This window comes from Myotis myotis, unplaced genomic scaffold (assembly GCF_014108235.1).
Source record: "Myotis myotis isolate mMyoMyo1 unplaced genomic scaffold, mMyoMyo1.p scaffold_m19_p_22, whole genome shotgun sequence".
Taxonomy (NCBI): Eukaryota; Metazoa; Chordata; class Mammalia; order Chiroptera; family Vespertilionidae; genus Myotis; species Myotis myotis.
Genome location: NW_023416327.1, coordinates 1,807,838 through 1,826,182, shown reverse-complemented (window position 1 = coordinate 1,826,182; position 18,345 = coordinate 1,807,838). Strand labels below are relative to the sequence as shown.

General features: G+C 54.8%; 1 protein-coding gene across 1 annotated transcript in view; it reads left to right on the top strand.

The window, feature by feature from the left end:
• Positions 1 to 18,345, top strand: part of LOC118679013 (E3 ubiquitin-protein ligase RNF213-like) — a 99,940-nt gene that overhangs the window by 54,233 nt on the left and 27,362 nt on the right. The window contains 17 exon segments of the mRNA XM_036355243.1: positions 119 to 2,398; positions 2,400 to 3,731; positions 6,111 to 6,247; positions 6,645 to 6,740; positions 7,540 to 7,658; positions 8,671 to 8,778; positions 8,971 to 9,314; positions 9,691 to 9,844; positions 10,028 to 10,166; positions 11,914 to 12,105; positions 12,729 to 12,874; positions 14,132 to 14,292; positions 15,185 to 15,391; positions 15,662 to 15,843; positions 16,452 to 16,572; positions 17,559 to 17,659; positions 17,766 to 17,948. Of these exon segments, the coding sequence (XP_036211136.1) occupies positions 119 to 2,398; positions 2,400 to 3,731; positions 6,111 to 6,247; positions 6,645 to 6,740; positions 7,540 to 7,658; positions 8,671 to 8,778; positions 8,971 to 9,314; positions 9,691 to 9,844; positions 10,028 to 10,166; positions 11,914 to 12,105; positions 12,729 to 12,874; positions 14,132 to 14,292; positions 15,185 to 15,391; positions 15,662 to 15,843; positions 16,452 to 16,572; positions 17,559 to 17,659; positions 17,766 to 17,948 (6,002 nt within the window).

Here is an 18,345-nt window from a genome sequence, read left to right as displayed (position 1 = left end):
AAAAGTGGTTTTTCATGAAGGTCTGTCCAATAGAGACCATGTTGAGAGTGCAAACACCAAAAGCATGTTTTTAGGGAATTTATTTCGTAACCATCTTATTCACCTCTCTCCTTTCCAGAGGACACGTGTTCCCCTGTTCAGTCTTCTTGACATCTTCCCAAAAGTCACCTGCAGGCCCCCCAAAGAAGTGATCTACATGGAGCTGAGCCCCGAGCGGCACCTCGAGGAGCCGGGCATGGACCCCACAGAGTTCTGCAGCGAAACCTTCCAAAGACCTTTCCAGTATCTGAAGCGGTTCCATCAGAAACAGAACCTGGACACGTTCCAGTACCAGAAGGGCCAGGTGGAGGGCACCCCCCAGGAATGCCTGCAGCACCTGCTCTTCTACTGTGGGGTGCTTGATCCCTCCTGGGCAGAGCTCCGCAACTTCGCCCTCTTCCTGAACTGCCAGCTCAGGGACTGTGAGGCCTCCACCTTCTGTGACTCCGCAGTGGTTGGGGACATACTGAGGGGCTTCAAGAATTTTGTGGTGACATTCATGATTTTCATGGCAAGAGACTTCGCCACCCCAACGCTGTGCATGTCAGATCAGAGCCCTGGGACGCAGGCAGCTGCCATGGACGGGGTCACTGAGGAGGACATAGCCCCGTTCTCTCTCCGCCGGCGGTGGGAGTCAGAGCCACACCCATACCTGTTCTTCAACGGGGACCGCACGTCCATGACCTTCATTGGCTTCCACCTGGAGCCCAAGCAGAAGGGCACATTGGATGCCATTGACCACGTGAGTAAGAAAGTGATCAAGAGGGATGTCATGAATAAAGACCTGTACCGGGTGCTGCTGCGGCAGGGTGTGCCCTTCAACGTGGACTTCGACGCGCTGCCCAGGCATGAGAAACTAGAGCGGCTCTGCCTGGCACTGGGGATCCAGCAGCCCGCGGACCCTGACAACACATACGAGCTCACGACAGACAACATGCTGAAGATCCTGGCCATCGAGATGCGCTTCCGGAGCGGAATCCCCGTCATCATCATGGGGGAGACCGGCTGCGGGAAGACCCGGCTAATCCGGTTCCTCAGCGACCTGCAGCGCGGGGCCTCCAAGGCCAAGACCCTGCAGCTGGTCAAGGTCCACGGCGGGATGAGCGCGGACATGATCTACAACAAAGTCAAGGCGGCAGAGGCCCTCGCCCAACTCAACAAGAGCAAATACGGGCTCAACACCATCCTATTCTTTGACGAGGCCAACACCACGGGCGCCATCAGCTGCATCAAGGAGGTCCTGTGTGACCACATGGTAGGCGGGCGGCCGCTGGTGGAGGACTCGGGCCTCCACGTCATCGCGGCCTGCAATCCTTACCGGAAGCACTCCCCAGAGATGATCGCCCGCCTGGAGGCGGCCGGGCTGGGCTACCGGGTGCGTGCAGAGGAGACGGTCGACCGGCTGGGCTCCATCCCTCTGCGGCAGCTGGTGTACCGTGTCCATGCACTGCCTCCGAGCCTGCTGCCCCTAGTGTGGGACTTCGGACAGCTGAACAACACCACAGAAAGGATGTACATCCAGCAGATCGTGCGGAGGCTGGTGGACACCACCACAATTGGCCCAGACAAGACATGCGTGATCACCAACGTGCTTTACGCCTCCCAGTGCTTCATGCGGAGAGGAGAGAATGAGTGCAGTTTCGTTAGCCTCCGGGATGTGGAGCGCTGCATGAGAGTCTTCTGGTGGTTCTACGACCACAGCAAGATGCTTCTGTCCAAGCTGGACACCTTTCACAGCAAGCCTGGCGACAGCCCCGACAACTCCAAGAGAGACCCCGTGCTCTGGTCCCTGGTGCTGGCCGTTGGGGTGTGTTACCATGCCTCCCTGGAGAAGCAGGACGAGTACCGCAGAGCCATCTGTAAGCTCCTCCCGCCGCCCTACGACAACAGCAAGACCATACTGGATGCGATTGCGCGAACGCAAGACCTCTTCCTGGAGAGCGTATCTCTGAGGAAAACCATCGCCAAGAACTTAGCCTTGAAGGAGAACTTCTTCATGATGGTCATCTGCATCGAGCTGAAGATCCCACTCTTCTTGGTGGGGAAGCCTGGCAGCTCCAAATCTCTCGCTAAGACCATCATGGCAGATGCCATGCAAGGCCCAGCTGCCCCCTCGGAGCTCTTCCGGAGCCTGAAGCAGGTCTACCTGGTGTCGTTCCAGTGCAGCCCGCACTCCACCCCGCAGGGCATCGTGGGCACCTTCAAGCACTGCGCCCGCCTGCAGCAGGGCCGGGACCTGGAGCAGTACGTCTCCGTGGTGGTGCTGGACGAGGTGGGCCTGGCCGAGGACTCGCCCCAGATGCCCCTCAAGGCCCTGCACCCGCTGCTGGAAGACGGGTGCATCGAAGACGACCCCGCCCCCCCACAAGAAGGTGGGCTTCATCGGCATCTCCAACTGGGCCCTGGACCCCGCCAAGATGAACCGGGGCATTTTCGTGTCCCGCGGCAGCCCCAGCCAGAGGGAGCTCATCGGGAGCGCCCGGGGGATCTGCGCGTCCGAGCCCCTCGTGCAAGAGAGAATCCAAGCGTACTTCCGGCCCTTGGCCAGCGCCTACGAGGCGGTGTGTGCCAAGCAGGACAAGGAGTTCTTCGGGCTCCGAGACTACTACAACCTCATCAAAATGGTCTTCGCTGCCGCAAAAGCTTCTAACAGGACACTCTTCCCGCAAGATATTGCACAGGCCATCCTTCGGAACTTCAGTGGCAAAGACGAGATCCAGGCCCTGGACATTTTCTCTGAGCACTTGCCCGAGGTGAAGCTCACCACGGAGGTCAGCACCCTGCAGCTGATCCAGCAGAACCTGTTCGGGGACCTTCCAAGGGCGCCAGGCACGGGGCCAGAGGACTCGGAGTCCCGCTACCTGCTGGTGCTGACCAGGAACTACGTGGCCCTGCAGATCCTGCAGCGGATGCTCTTCGCCAAGGACCAGCAGCCAGAAATCATTTTCGGATCCAGTTTCCCCCGGGACCAGGAGTACACACAGATCTGCCGGAACATCAACCGCGTGAAAATCTGCATGGAGACAGGCAAAATGGTGGTGCTGCTCAACCTGCAGAACCTCTACGAGAGCCTCTATGATGCCCTCAACCAGTACTACGTCTACCTTGGGGGCCAGAAGTACGTGGACCTTGGCCTGGGGACCCACCGGGTCAAGTGCCGGGTCCACCCTGACTTCCGCCTCATCGTCATCGAGGAGAAGGACGTCGTCTGCCAGCAATTCCCCACTCCCCTCATCAACCGGCTGGAGAAGCACTACCTGGACCTCAACACTGTCCTGGAGAAGTGGCAGAAGGACCTTGTGCAGGAGCTCAAGGGCTGGGTGGACAAATTCATCGACTTCAAGGCAGTGCAGGTTCCTGCCCGGCATACCCGGTATAGCCCTCCTGACATCTTCATCGGCTATCACGCAGACACCTGTGCCTCGGTGGTGCTCCAGGTCATCGAGAGGGTTGGGCCTGGGGCCCCGAGCCACGAGTGTTACCATAAGGTCCTGGAGGACGCCAAGCTGGTGCTGCTGAACTGTGCCACACCCGATGCTGTGGTCCGGCTCAGCACCTCCCCCCTGGGCCAGTTTGCTGCACAGTCCCTGTCCCGAGAATACTATTATGGGCAGCAGCACAACTCCTTTGCAGACTTCCTGCAGGCTCACCTCCATGGGCCGAGTCCGGAGCACCATGCCTTCTTCACAGAGGTGATTCTCTCCCTATAGTTTCACCATCACCCTCTTTCACTTCAGAGTCCTTGATCACTGGTGTAAAAAATGAAAGGTTCTCCTCTAGTCCATGTCTAGGAATCAGAAAGGGATAGATTGAGGTTTTTTTTAAATATATACTTTTATTGATTTCAGAGAGGAAGGGAGAGAGATAGATAGAAACATCAATGATGAGAGAGAATCATGGATCAGCTGCCTCCTGCCCACAAGTCGGGCATGTGCCCTGACTAGGAATAGAACCCTGACCTCCTGGTTCATAGATTGATGCTCAATCACTGAGCCACACCAGCTCTTCAAAGTATGTTGAGACTTTTGCTTCTTCTTCATGTTACATGTGGAGAGACCCAGATATGTATTAAAGTTTGGTCTCACTGCAATTTGGGCGCCAATGTCTGTGCAGCATTTCGTGTGGACAGGAACCTCAGCACAGGAAGCACCACGTTTGAGGACTGTGCTCAGGGAACTGGGAATGTATCCCACTGTTGTCCTTGCTCAGCATACCATGTAAGGTGGACAGACAGACTCATGAACCTGTGCCATTGATATCGTTCCAGAATGCTTTCCCCAGGCAAAGAGGGGCAACACAGGTCAGATGGGATCTTCTCTTTTTGTTAATCCTCACCCGAGGATATTTTCTCCATTGATTTTCAAATAGAATGGGAGGGGGAGAAAGAGAGAGAGAAACATCAACATGGGACACATCAATTGGTTGCCTCCCACACACACCCCGACTGGGGTGGGTATGAACCTGCAACCAAGATATGTGCCCTTGACCAAAATTGAATCTGCAAATCTTTGGTCCATGGGCCAATGCTCTAACCACTGAGTAAACCAGCTAGGAACAGGCAGTGCTGGGGCTGACCAGCAGACTCTGAGAGATGGATGAATGATTACTCTGACACATGTTTATGTGAAAGAGAGGACTAAGGGACTGCCTGGCTAAAGGAACCAGACAGCCCTGTTCACCTGCCTCCTTAGGCTTTTATTATAACAACAGCTTGAACTAAAATTAACTATTAGATACTATCAGCGGGTAAGTATCCTTGAGAAGACACATGTGTCTGCAGTATCCTTTGAGCAAGGACGTTCTGAAGTCTAAATATAAAGATTCCACTAAAACACCTGGGGGCTCAGACTTGTTTGGAAAAGTCAAGGCAGGGTCTGCTGCCTTTGACAAGGTCCCCCTACAGTCCCTGACCTTCTGGAGAGTCCTCCTTGCAGACTTTCCAACCAAGCCCCATACTTCCCCACAAGGCAGGATTTTCTTTAAGAGGTGGCCCCACAGGGACTGGGAATTATGGTTGGGAAAGTATCACAGTAGACGGTGTCAAGGTGAGAAACAGCAGAGCCTGTACAGGAGATCAGGAGTGGTTCACTGATGGTGGCTAATATGCAAAGCCGGGAGTGCTGAGAGGTGGGGTGAGCGACTATTGGAGAGACTTCATGGAGGGCCTTGTTGGCGGCACTGAGAGTTTGATCTTTCCTGTGTGGAGGGGAGTGATGGAGATATGTGTGGGGACATGGGGGGAAGGTGTGATGAGAGACTGTCATAGAAAAGACACACCAGTGGGGAGGCTGCTGTGAGTGTTCAAAGTAAATGACGATGGCTAGAAAGGAGTAGTTAGGAATACATTGGCAGAGTGAACGGCTGATCCCGTATAAGAGCTGCGGGAGATGGAGGGGTCTGGGGATGATTCCCGGGTTCTTCCTTGGATGGCCAGAGGTCTGGTTAATCATAATAGAGGATTTTGGAATGAGCAGTGAGTTGGGGGAGGAGGGGCCGGGGGAAGGGACAGAGGTAAATTCCACTTGGTGCCCCTGTCAACCCAGGAGGATGTGACTGTCATGCAATTGGATGTAGAAGCTCAGTGGGAAGGCCAGCCTAGAGACAGGGGATTTGGCAGCTGTCAGATCAGCATTCCCATAATGAGCATTGGTTGCACTATGCGGTGTGACCCAGTGGCACGGAGAATTGCTGGTAGCCATGAAAAGGAAGGGGCGTCATCAGCTAACTCCATCTGAAAGTATGAAGCAAGGTTGCCGGGGAGGAAATGCCATTTGTGTTGAGCCCTAAGGGATAGTTACACTTTCCAGTAAGGACCAAAGCAGGAAGAGCTGCCTGAGTCTGGGAAGGAGACTCCGTCTTTGGGACAGGGTGTCTTCTCTCCACTGCCTTCTGATCCTGGGTTCTGTTCCCCTCAGTACTGCCTTGTTTTTAAAAACTCTGGGTTTGGACTCTTTTCTGTCTGTGCCAGCAGCACGGTGCTAGCCCATAAACGGTACTGGCTGAACATGCTCGCGTTTCCAGGATCTAACCCTAGGAGACGTGCAAATAGTTTGCATTCCATCACCTTGCAGATTACTACTTTCTCCAGACTGCTCACCAGTCACGACTGTGAGATGTTGGAATCGGAAGTGAACGACAGGGCTCTGAAACCCATGATCCTGTCACTGCAGCAGTTTGACACCGAGCACTCATTCCTCAAAGAAGTTCGGTGAGGTCCCCTGCCTGCCCTCCCTCTGGGCTCCATCCTCAGCTCTGGCCACATCGTATGTCGTTTGTGTGGCTGGAGTGACCACGGTGCTGTCACCAGTGTTGGGTAATGAACATGAGGACCCAGGACTCTGAAAAGGAGACTTGTTAAATCCTCCAGAGTCCCTGTCACCGCTGTTGTCTTCTGGGTGGGCATCCTTCTCTGAAACCTGGTCCTCGGGTCTCATTAGGCAGTGTTTACTGGGTTGCCCACTCACTTTGTAGAAGAGAATCCCTCCTGAATAGTTTAATAGTAGCCCTTATAGTTCCCATAGTCCTGGGGTGGAGGGAGGAAAGGGAGGGCTTTATCATCCCTTTTTAGGATAGAGAAATAACTTGTGTAATTCCTCTTTTTTCAGAAACTGTTTGACAAGCACAGCCACACGTAAGATCCTCATCATCCAGACAGATTTTGAGGACGGTGTTCACAGTGCCCAGCTCATCGCCTCGGCTAAGTACGTTTTGTTCTTTTGGAAAGCACCTAAAGGGGTTCTTCCCTGAAGACAGTACAGGATCATAATACACATAGAAATAAGAATAAAACTGGCTCTCGCTTTCCATTTTTCCAATCATGGACTAGAGAAACTGAAAAAAGAGAAGCAAAAAGGAGGAAAGGCTAAGAACAATACCAAAATGGAGAAACGCAAGAAGTGTAAATAGAACATTAATAGGATATAAATGAATATCCTAGAAACATGGGTTTGCAGACATGTTTTGGTCATGATTAGCTTTAAATGATACAATTTGAATTTATTGCAAGGTCAAGGGCAGGAACAGGATGGAAATAATTTCATTTGTATTTCTTGGATTTTTAAATAGTGTTTGTCAGGTAAATATGATGCCTTCAGAATTGTGTTCCTGTTACTGTGTGTCATGGCTCTTTGGTCACTGGTTGTCTGTCCATGGAAACTTGCTTCTTGAAATGCAAAGTCCCACTAGTCTTGCTTTCGGTGGGAAGAGGGAAGCCATCGTGGATCCCAGAGTAGAGTTTATGATCCATAAGAAATGCCCCTTCAAAGCTGAGGGACACAGGGATGGGGGAGAAAATTCACCTTCTTAAAGAACGTGCCCTCATTCTCTAAGAAGAGAGATAAGGGCAACATTTATTTAAAACTGAAAGAAGGGAGACTCTGAGCTTCAACCTGCCAGCTCTTAGGACACCCTCCAGCTACTTCGCAACTTTGGTTTTGTGTATTGGCTTTGTTTTTGCTGCTTCAATTTGTTTTGGTTTTGCTTGTTTATTTTAAAAAATAGACATTCTGCTATAAATGAAATCAACAAGATACAAGGAAATAATGCCTGCATCTTTGTCTATTTCATCACAAAACTGTCCCGGATGGAAAGTGGAACGTCCTATGTGGGATTTCACGGAGGTAGGACAAACAAATTAGTAAATGTGGTTACGTAAGTCCCATTTGAGTTATTTCTAGCTTGGTCCTAGGGTATACAAGTCTGAAATTAGAATATCAGTGTTACTCCCAACATTATTCATTTCAGATGAGATTACACTTGTTACTGCTGATTCCTACTAAAAACACCCATCTTTGGACTTGCTGCTCAGCACATAGAATTTTCTGTATTAACTTGTAAACGCTCCATCAGTGTCTTAGGTTCCTCAGCATCTCCTTTTTTGTTGTTGTTATTTGTTTTTGTGTTTTTCTTTTTGTTTAATCCTGATCCAAGGATGTTTTTTCCCAATTAATTTCTAGAGAGAGTGGAAGGGGGTGAGGGAGGGAGAGAGAGAAACATCAACATGAGAGAGAGACATTGATTGGTTGCCTCCACACCGACCTGGACACTGGGGCTGGGATTCAAGCCAGCAACCCTTTGGTCGTTGGGCCGATGCTCTAACCACTGAGCAACTGGCAAACAAATGGGAAATGCAGAGAAGGTATTTCCAACGCACCTGTGATGAACACACTGATACTTTATGCCTGTTTTGGGGTGAGGAGGAATGCTATCTTAAATCAGCCTCCCTCTCTCCCTCTCTCCATCCTTCCTGCCTCTCCTGACAAATGGCTCACCAAGTATTTATGATGTGAGAAAGTTGATCTTCTAGAACCAGCAAATGTGATTTACTTTAATAATTCCATAGACAATGGGAGGCCTTCCTGCCAGTGCCCCTGGCCCTGTACTGACCGCGTCTCCACAGGTAGAACACCAAACATATAAAAGGTCCACCAGCTCGGGCCGCCTTTCCACATCAGGTATTTTCGTCTGGCATGGATTTCTGGTTGAGAAGCTGAGATGCAGGCTGGGCCAGGGGTTTAGGCTCCAGGACACAAGTCTCTCACTTGGTAGCTGTGCGTCGCTGCCGGCACCAGCAGCATGTCCCTGCTTCTGGCTGAAGGACACACGGAGACTCGGGTGGCTTTGCCTCTGCAGGGCTGTGGCAGTCCGTGCACATCGATGACCTCCAGAGATCCACGACTATGGTCTCCGATGTGATGCAGCTGCAGGATGTGACCATCAGCCAGCTATTTGACCCTGAGTGTATGCCCCGGGAATGCCCTGGGGGGCGTGGGAGGGCAGGTGTGGTGGCCAACCGTGTCAGGAGTACCTCTGCCTGTGAGCTTTGGGAACAGGGCCCCTGGTGTCCTGTCCCGAGTCCTCACCCCCGCCCCTCAGCAGACAGTATTTCACCAGAAACGGTGGGTCTGGTGGAGCAGACGGAGCAGCGGTGAGTGCCTGTGGCCTGTGCCACTTTCTGTTCCTACATCGGCCTCAGAGCATGGGACCCAAGCAGAGGACCCCTGAGGGGTGGACCTGAGGCTGAGCTGTGTGCCTGGGCCTCTCCTTGGGAGCCACTGCAGTCAGGAGCCAGGAAACAGCTCACGGGCATAGCGCCAGCACCCAATAGTCAGTGGCTGGACGGTGTTGCTTCTGTTGCAGCCGAGGTGGGATTCGAGGCCAGACATGGCCAAGAGGAGGCGATGGGAGTGGAGACCAATGAACCAGGGCCCATGGCTGCTGTGGACATGGAGACAGTGGACATGGAGATGGACAGTCCAAAGGCCCAGAGAGGCCACGTGAGTGCAGCTGTCTCATATCCTGGGCCTCCGGGAGCTGCGGGCTCCCTGGGAATCTGAGGAGTACAGGGCCGTGGGCAGATCAGCCCAGCACTTCTTTCCTCCACGCTGTGCATGCAGACGAAATATAGGACAGGGTCCGACATGGGCTCTTCCTGCGTCTCCCGGATGAGTCCTGAGCACACGTGATCCCCTCGCAGGAGTTCTGAGAGGAGCCGGGCAGGGGAACGGGGGCGGGGGGGTGGGGGGGGCGGGGAACTGTGGCCAGGATGCATCCCCTGCCCCCCCTCGCCACTCCCATGGGCCCTGGGGACCTATTTCCAGCTGGGCCTGCCTGTGCGCAATGACTAACGGAAGCTCAGTTGTGTCCCCACAGACGCGGGCCCTGGACTGTGACAGCCTTCTGCGCAGCTGCGTCCAGAGCGCGGTGGGCCTCCTGCAGGACCCAAGCGAGCGCAGCCAGCGCAACGTGAGGCGCGTGGAGATCCTGCTCGGCCTCCTCAGTGAGGACGCAGGCAACGCGTGCAAAGGTGAGTCCCTGGGACCCCCCCTTGGCTTGTCCACAAGCAGGCCCTCCCGCTGGGCCCTCCCAAGCTGCTCCAGTCCTGGCCTGGCTGCAGGGAGGCCGCTCCGCTACAGGGGGCTGGGCGACACTGCGGGCCCAGCACAGGTCCTGGCGTGAGGCCAATGGCGTCCCCTCTGCCGTGTTACAGCCTCCTTCTCACGGGTGGCCAAGGTGCGCATCCATGACCTGCTGCGGCAGCAGGAGGAGAGCTATATGTTCAGCAGGAAGGAGTGGGTTGTGCAGGAGGCCTCCAACCCTGACGCCCTGCAGGAGGCAGGCACCTTCAGGTACCTGATCAAAGACACAAGGGATGCAAGGGGCGGTGGCAGGCAGATGGGTGACACAGGCAGGCAGGTGACAGGAAGCGAGCAGGTGACAGGCAGATGGGTGACAGGCAGCTGGCGGGTGACAGGAAGGTGTGCTCACATCCTACCTCCTCCCCTGCCCCCCGCCCCCGATGTCAGGGTGCCCTACATTTCTTTCTCTGAGCAATTCAAAGTGGTCTTTTTTTGAAATATATTTTTATTGATTTTCGAGAGAAAAGGAGAGGGAAAGAGAGATAGAAACATCAATGATGAGAGAGAATCATTGATGGGCTGCCTCCTGCACGTCCCACACTTGGGATTGGGCCTGCAACCTGAGCATACGCCTTGATGGGAAATTGAACTGTGACGTCAATGACACAGGTTCATAGGTCCATGCTCAGCCACTGAGCCACACTGGCCAGGCTCAGATTGCTCTTTTTTCTTTTTCCAAAAATGTACGAGATGGTCTGGTGGTGTTGTGTGGGGGTTTGCCGCCTCATCTCTCTACGTTTGTGTGTGTTTATGCCTGTTCTTACACTGTTGCCAGCAAGTCAGGAGCCTGGAGGCAGACGCGGTTTCAGGTTATTGGATGAAGGTGATGTGTGCAGGGAGGGGAGAGAAACTACTTTCTCAGACCTGAGGTTGAGGTTATTTGATAACAACAAAAGCAAGATGTTGGGGAATTCACTTTGTGCCCAGGGTCCTTTGTCCATAAAGCCCCTTTCTTGGGACCAACCCCAAGTGACCCGTGTGGCCCAGGGGTGGGATGGGCCTGGACCTCAGGGGCAGGGCTCTCACCTTGGGCATCACTGTGGCCCTCAGCTCCGTCCTCTGTGAATGGAGGTTTTACTCACCCACAGCCCCTCAGGGCGCAGCCTCCACCACTTGCTGGGTTTGGCTCTGGGCATATCGGCGGGAGAGGCTAGGACACAGTCCGTGTGGGATAGCAAATGGCAGCTAGGTAACGTGGTTTCATTATCGTTAGGGTTTTTCTGCTTCTCTTTTTTCTCCAGTTATCCTTAATTTCTTGCCTAGTTATACTTTCTGGGTAAGGAATTTTATAAGATATGAACCTAGTAAGATTTTCATTTCCCTTGGCTGCACCTATGCACTTTACTAAACACTTAATTTTACACAAATACTTCTTAAGGCTGTGGTTTCAGCTTCCCCACTGCCAGGCACTCAGTGGGGTCGGGCAGCCCACCTCCCGCAGCTCTGCTGCTCGCTGCAGTGTTGGGACTGGCCCATCTCAGCCTGTGGTCAGGGCAGGTCAAAGCCTCATGCATTTGACTCGCCTCTGTCAGATGTCAGGTGTCAGACAGAACTCTGGAGCCAGCTGGTCCCTGACCTCAGCCTTGGGGGCGAGCTGGTCACCATCCATGTGTTTGAGACCAAAGTCCTTCCTTTGTCCCCTCGGGATTAAAGTCCAAATCCTGGTGATCCTGCTTGGGTTTTCCTGACTTCAGAGCCCACAGCCAGCCTGCCCATCCAGGTGCCTTCCCTGCAGCAGCCAGGGTTTACCTTTTAATGAATTATAGCTTAGTGTATAGAAACATATTTATCACAAGGTAATGTAGTTCATACACACAAACAATCAAAGGTATATGGCAATACTCACATCTAATGGACAAATCCACCAGGGACCAATGCTAACCCGGGGGTAGCCGTGTGCTTTTCCACGATGGTCCCTCTCACCCAGACCGGGATCCCCCCTCGCCCCCTGCTGCAGGCACGCCCTCTGGAAGCGGATCCAGGGCGTGGTGACCCCTCTCCTGGCCAGCATGGTGTCCGTCATCGACAGAGACAGCAACCTGGAGCTGCTGGCCAAGCCTGACGCTCCAGCCTGGACACAAGAGCTTTGGATGTTTATTTTCAATGATGTTAACCTGCTGAACATCCCTCTCGTGACGAAGGATGCCAGGTGAACACAGGCTTCCTTTCTGTGGTGGGGGAGCCCCAGCGTGGTGGCAGCCTGACTTCAGAGTCGCACTGGAGTCAGCACCCCTCGCAGCCCGAAGGGCTCAGAGAGCCGTGACTTTCTGAGATGCCTGTGCCTCCTTCACCAGCAGGTCACAGCTGGTGTCGCCAGCGCCGGCATACGCGTAAAGAAGCTGCCAGGGCACTGCAGCTCGGCCGGTGCGCTTCTGGGCCCCCGCTGCTCCGTGGGGCCTGCTCCTGTGCGACTCGGGCTCAGCTGGTTTCCCGGAAGCTTCTCGCTTGCGTCTTAGGGGCTTCGATTCTGGGGCGTACTGTTAATAAAGTAGAGTGCATGGGATTCGGAATCCGGTGGAGACACTAGGAGACAGACACTGTTGGTCCTGAGACAGACCCTCTCCCAGTCATAGTCCATCGGCAGGGGGCACGGCAAGGTCCTAGCTCCCCAAGACTTCTGCCAGTCTGTGTACGTGACCCCTCCCTGCCCTGGTCTGTGTTTGGGGGTGTCCATAGCCTCCAGAGACCAGTCTCCAGGAAAGAGGAGCACGGTGGCTCCTGCCTGCATCTCAGCGACATCTCACCACCCATGCTTTCGGCCCTCACTTGAAGGTCCAAGAGCGACATGGCCCACATCCTGATGCAGAACCACACACACGGCCTGGAGGGGGTCTGCGGTGCCGTCCCTTTCAGCTGGCGCATCCGGGACTATGTGGAGGAGCTGTGGGTGCAGGCACAGTACATCTCCAAGGCCACAGGTGCGCCGGGACTGGTGGGGGCAGGAAGCGAGCCCGCTCCATCCTGAACAGTGAGGGCCTGGGACTTGGGAGGTGTTGCCGGCAAAGAGAGCACAGGGCCTGCGTCTGGGCAGCTGTCCGGGCCCCTCCTGAGCGCCCAGCGCCAGGATATGCTCTCAGCGTTCCAGGAAATCCAATAGTCACCTTCATAATGAACTAGTCTTCTCAAAGTGGACGCACAAGTACTCCTTTAAGAAATACAGGTCGAGCCCTGGCCGGTGCTCAGTGGTTAGAGCTCATCCCCCTGACCAAAAGGTCTCGGGTTCAATTTTCAGTCAAGGGCACATACCTTGGTGGTAGGTTTGATTCCTGGCCCTGGTCAGGCATCTAGGAGGCAACCAATGAATGTGTCTCTCTCACATCAATGTTTCTCTTTCTCTCCCCCCTCTTCCTCCATCCCTTCTACTCTCTAAAAATCAATGGAAAAAATACCCTCAGGTGAGGATTAACAAAACAAAAAAATATATACAAGCCGAAACACTTGAAGATGAGGTTACTTTTCTAAGTAAGCACCTGCCACTCTTTCTGAGCAAACTGGAAACAGGAAAGAGTGTTTCTCTCTTCTGGGGCCACATCCCCACCCACCCTGCTATGCCAGGGAGCATGCCATGTGGGACAGTGCCCTGTCCCTAGACTGTGGATCTTTGTGGTTTGAGCAGCAGGTGAGCCCCATCCCTGGGTTCCTGCACTTGTCCCGACTTCGCAGGCATGTGCTTGGTCTGCCTCAGGTTGTCTAATCCCTTCAGGGTTTGTGAGGCGGTTTGTAACTGAAATTATTTTTTAATATATTTTTATTGATTTCAGGAGGAAGGGAGAGGGAGAGAGAGGTAGAAACATCCATGATGAGAGGAGTCACTGATTGGCTGCCTTCCACCTGCCCCACACTGGGGACTGAGCCTGCAACCCGGACAAGTGCCCTGACCAGGAATCCAACTGTGACCTCCTGGTTCATAGGTTGATACTCAACCCGCCGGGCTGTGACTGAAATTTAACATTGATTCTGCCTTTGTGTCTGTCGTTGCCCTAAAAATATCTAAAGCATCTAGAAATGACCTCAGAGTAGATCGCCCAGTGTCCTTCAAGGTCGTGCGTGGCGTAGCCCCTTCCCTGCTGTATAAGTCAGCAGAGCGGCGGGCCCACCCATGGAGGCCGCGCCCCGGGGGAGGGAGGGAGAACGTGGCCTGGCCCTCACCCCCCACCCTGTGGGCCCCTCCGCAGGACCGGGACCGGTAGGGAAGCTGGTGGAGATCTTCCGGCAGACCCCGCTGGGCCACTTCCTCGCCCGGCTGCGTGCAGAGGAGCGGCAGGAGCTGCTGCGGGCCTACCTGAGGGACTTCCTGCTCCTGACCGTGCAGGTGTCCACGTGGCCAGAACTGGAGGTGAGTGCGGGCGCTGGGCCACGCCCGGCTGCGGACACGGAGCTGCGGGCAGAGCGTGGTCTAGGGGCGCACCGTGGGTGCCACCTAGCCACTCCCTCAGCCCCTGGAACTGCTGCTTTTCAATGCTTAGTTTCTCTTGAAGAAAATTAAGTAAACGTTTCACTGACCATTACAATGGAAAGATGAACATCTTTTAAACTTTTGTACATAAAAAAGGAAAGGGGCCGGACCGGTGTGGCTCAGTGGATAGAGCATTGGCCTGTGGACTGAAAGGTCCCAGGTTCGATTCCGGTCAAGGGCATGTACCTTGGTTGCGGGCACATCCCCAGTGGGGGGTGTGCAGGAGGCAGCTGATCGATCTCTCTCATCGATGTTTCTGATTCTCTATCCCTCTCCCTTCCTCTCTGTAAAAAATCAATAAAATATATACATTTTTTAAAAAAATTTTTAAAAAAGAGGAAAGGATCATATTTGAGGAGCACATATAACCAATATGATTAATTAATAAACTATTCTTAGGAATCAATAAGGAAATCCCCCAACTTTAAAAAATGAAAATTATGCCTGGCCAGTGTGTTCAGTGGTTGAGTGTCGACCTATGAACCAGGTCACGGTTTAATTCCTTGTCAGGGCACAGGCCCGGGTTGTGGGCTCGATCCCCAGTAGGGGGCGTGCAGGAGGCAGCCGATCCATGATTCTCTCTCATCATTAAAGTTTCTCTTTCTCCCTCTCCCTTCCTCTCTGACATCAATAAAAATATATTTAAATAAAATAAAGTGTATTTGTGTGTGTCTGTGTGTAACTGTGTGTGTCTCTGTGTGTGTCTGGGTGTGATTTACAAACACACCCTGAAAGCCTGTCCTCCTCCCTCCTCGCCCCCCCCCCCCTCCAGTTCCTGCAGATGGCTCTGTGGTCCTGCGTCCAACAGCTGAGGGTGGGGAGCCCTAAACAGGAGCTCTCCCTCCCGTGGGTGCACTGGGCCTACCAGCATTTCAGGGTCCGGCTCCAGAACTTCTCCAGAATCTTGACTATCTACCCCCCAGTTCTAGACAGCCTGGCAGCAGCTGCCCGGAGGCAGGACTTGGCTGGACCTGAGATGGTAGGTGCCTTCTGGGGACAGTTAGTGCTTGGCCGGGGCCGGGCCTTCCTGAAGGGAGGGTGGGGAGGCTGGCAGTCAAGCTCCAAATGCGAGGCTCCTGCATGAGGCACATGCATCGCGAGATTCAGACGTGAGACACATCCAGTAAGTGCCTTCTGCACCCAGGACAGTGAAGATGGGACTGGGAGCTGGGCCTCCGGGCCTCTGGCATGAGACCTAGCGCCACCACAGGGGCTGGGCAGCAGCTGAGTCCCCACTCACCCTCCACAGACCCTGGACGCCTGGGCAGCCCTGGCCTGCACAGAGCTGCTGACCAGGGACCTCCTGAAGCCCAGCCCCCAGGCGTGGCTGCGGGCGGTGAAGAGCCTGGCGGTGCCCCTGCAGTTGCTCTGCTCTGAGGGCTACGTGCAGGGCCCGGGGCGCAGGGCCAGCGGCCTCATCGGAGAAGTCAGGTGAGCGTCCCACCTTCCACTCCTGTCCACAGTAGCCCGCTGAGTCCGGGAGAAGGACACAGGTGCCGGCATGGAGGAGCCCCTTCCTCCTTCCCTCCTTACATCTGTGGAGCCCTCCCCATGCCAGGCTGCACGCTGGTGCTGGAGACCCCGGGAAGAAGAGAAAACCGCATTCCGGGTGTGCAGGGATGAAGGGGGACAGAAAGGCAAGCAGGAATACTGTGGCCACGGGGCACCCGGAACGGATCCCAAGCAAGATAGGGAGAGCAGGACGACAAGGTGGGGGGCACAGCCAGGGCAGTCGCACATCGGGTACACGTTCTGTGCTGGTCTTAGGGGCACAGAGGGACTCACCAGGCACAGGCTGAGCTCAGCATGTGTGACATCGAGTTACATCCCCATGAGGTCCAGGGGAGATGAAGTGGTACAGGTCGGGCTCACAGCACAGGGCGCACCAGGCCCCTCCACCTGCACCCCAGCCCCCCTTCGCCTGCACCCAGGCCCCCTCCCTCTGCACCCGGATCCGTGGCCTGTCCCCCACTCCAGGGCCCCTCCTCGTGGTGCCCCAGGCTCCTTTGTCAGAGCTGAGCAGGGCACTCTCCTGACAGAGGCCAGTGGACTCGCATCTTCTCTGTTGCGCTCTTCGTGGAGCACGTGCTCCTGGGGACTGAGGACCACTCGCCCGAGCTGCACACGCTGCTGACGGATTATGTCTTCTCTCTGGACAAGGTGAGGCGATGGCCTGCGTGTCTGAGAGGGAGAGGGACCCAGGTATGACTTCAGCGCCACAAGGTTGTCTAAAGTACCAAGGGCAGAGACCTCCCCACACAGGCCACCGGTCTCTGCGTGGTCACTGCTGGGTCCTGGGCCCTGTCCTCAGTGCAATCCGAGCAGATCGCTGCACGGAAACGACCATGCGGAGAATGGGGGGAAGGCAGAGCTCCGCCCAGGCCGCCAGGGGACCCCAGACCAGCCCCCTGACCACTTGCCAAAACTTGGGAACATTCTAAAAGCCCAAGAGCAGAAAACAGGGAATTGGTAAGCCCATCAGATGGTGCCAGGTACCGGGAGTGAGCGGGACCTGCAGGTTGCAGAAGCTGGGGACAGAGTGATAGAATGTTTCAGCCACGTCTTAAGGGATCACAGGATCTTCTGTTCTCCCTGGGGAGGGGAGGCAACTGATCAGTGTTCTCTCTCATCATGGATGTTTCTCTTTCTTTCCCTTTCCCTTCTCTCGGAAATTATATGTATATAAAGATGCCCTGGCCGGTTTGCTCAGTGGTTAGAGTGTGGCCCCACAGACTGAAGGGTCTCAGTTTTTATTCTGGTCAAGGGCACATACCTCGGTTTTGGGTTCTATCCCCAGCCCTGCTTGGGGCATGTATGGGAGCCAACCAATGGATGTGTATCTCTCACATCAATGTTTTTCTTTCTCTCCCTCCTTTTTCCTCCCTCCCTTCCACTCTGTCTGCAAATCAATGAAAAAATATCCTCAGGTGAAGGTTAAAAAGAATGTCGTCTCTCTCCCAAAAGCAACAGTGTCACAAAGAGCATTCAGAGATAGTGACACACACGCCAGGCCTCACCCAGCAGATGGACAGGACGGTGCTGACCACACATGTCCGCCGGCTGGCAGGGGGGGTGTCGGCACCTGGACTGGCTGACCCGCCCCCCTCGCTGCTGACCCTCTTCCTGATCCCTGCTTTCCCCACCAGTGTCTGCAGGAGAACTCAGACATCAAGACCCTCCGCCCGTTCTCGGCGGTGATGGCCCTTCTCCGTGAGTGTAAGGACCGGGCCAGCAAGACCTTCACCCGGTGAGCTCCCCGGCAGCCCCGAGGGAGGGAAGTCAGACCCTCTGGGTTCCTAGCATCTCCCTGCTGGCATCTCCAAGCCAGCGCTGACCACCACCCTGGGTCCTAGGTTCGGGGTCCAGTCATGCCCCGTCTGCCTGGGTGACCCACGCAGCCCGGTCTGCCTGCCCTGCGACCACGTGTTCTGCCTGGACTGCATCAGGCAGTGGCTCACCCCCGGGCAGATGACCTGCCCCCTGTGCCTCACGGAGCTGCCCGACGGCTTCTCCCCCACAGTTTCCCAGGAGACGAGGTAAAACAGTATTTTCTCTCAAGAAAGCTTTTTTCTACCATCTTAGAAATATAAGTCCATTAACCTTAGAGATCCTGAAGGGGGGACTCCCAGGAGAGACAGTGGACCTTCATAAACACCTGGTGTCTCAGAATCACTGTCTCCCCAAGGCACATGTGTGTAGCTGTGGGGGGCAGCGACGTTAGAGGAGATAAACCAGGAAGTCAGGTCATAGGCAGCTGCACAAGAGGCCCACCCACAATGGGGGCCCTGCACGTTTACCCTCACACTGTGTCCCTGCCACCCTGCACTGGGACCTGAGGGGGAGCAAGCTCCGATGGCCACGTCCTGCGGGCAGGTCGCTGAAGTCAGCAGGAGCCCAGGGGCTTTGCCCGCTCTCCCCAAGGAAAGGCTTGGC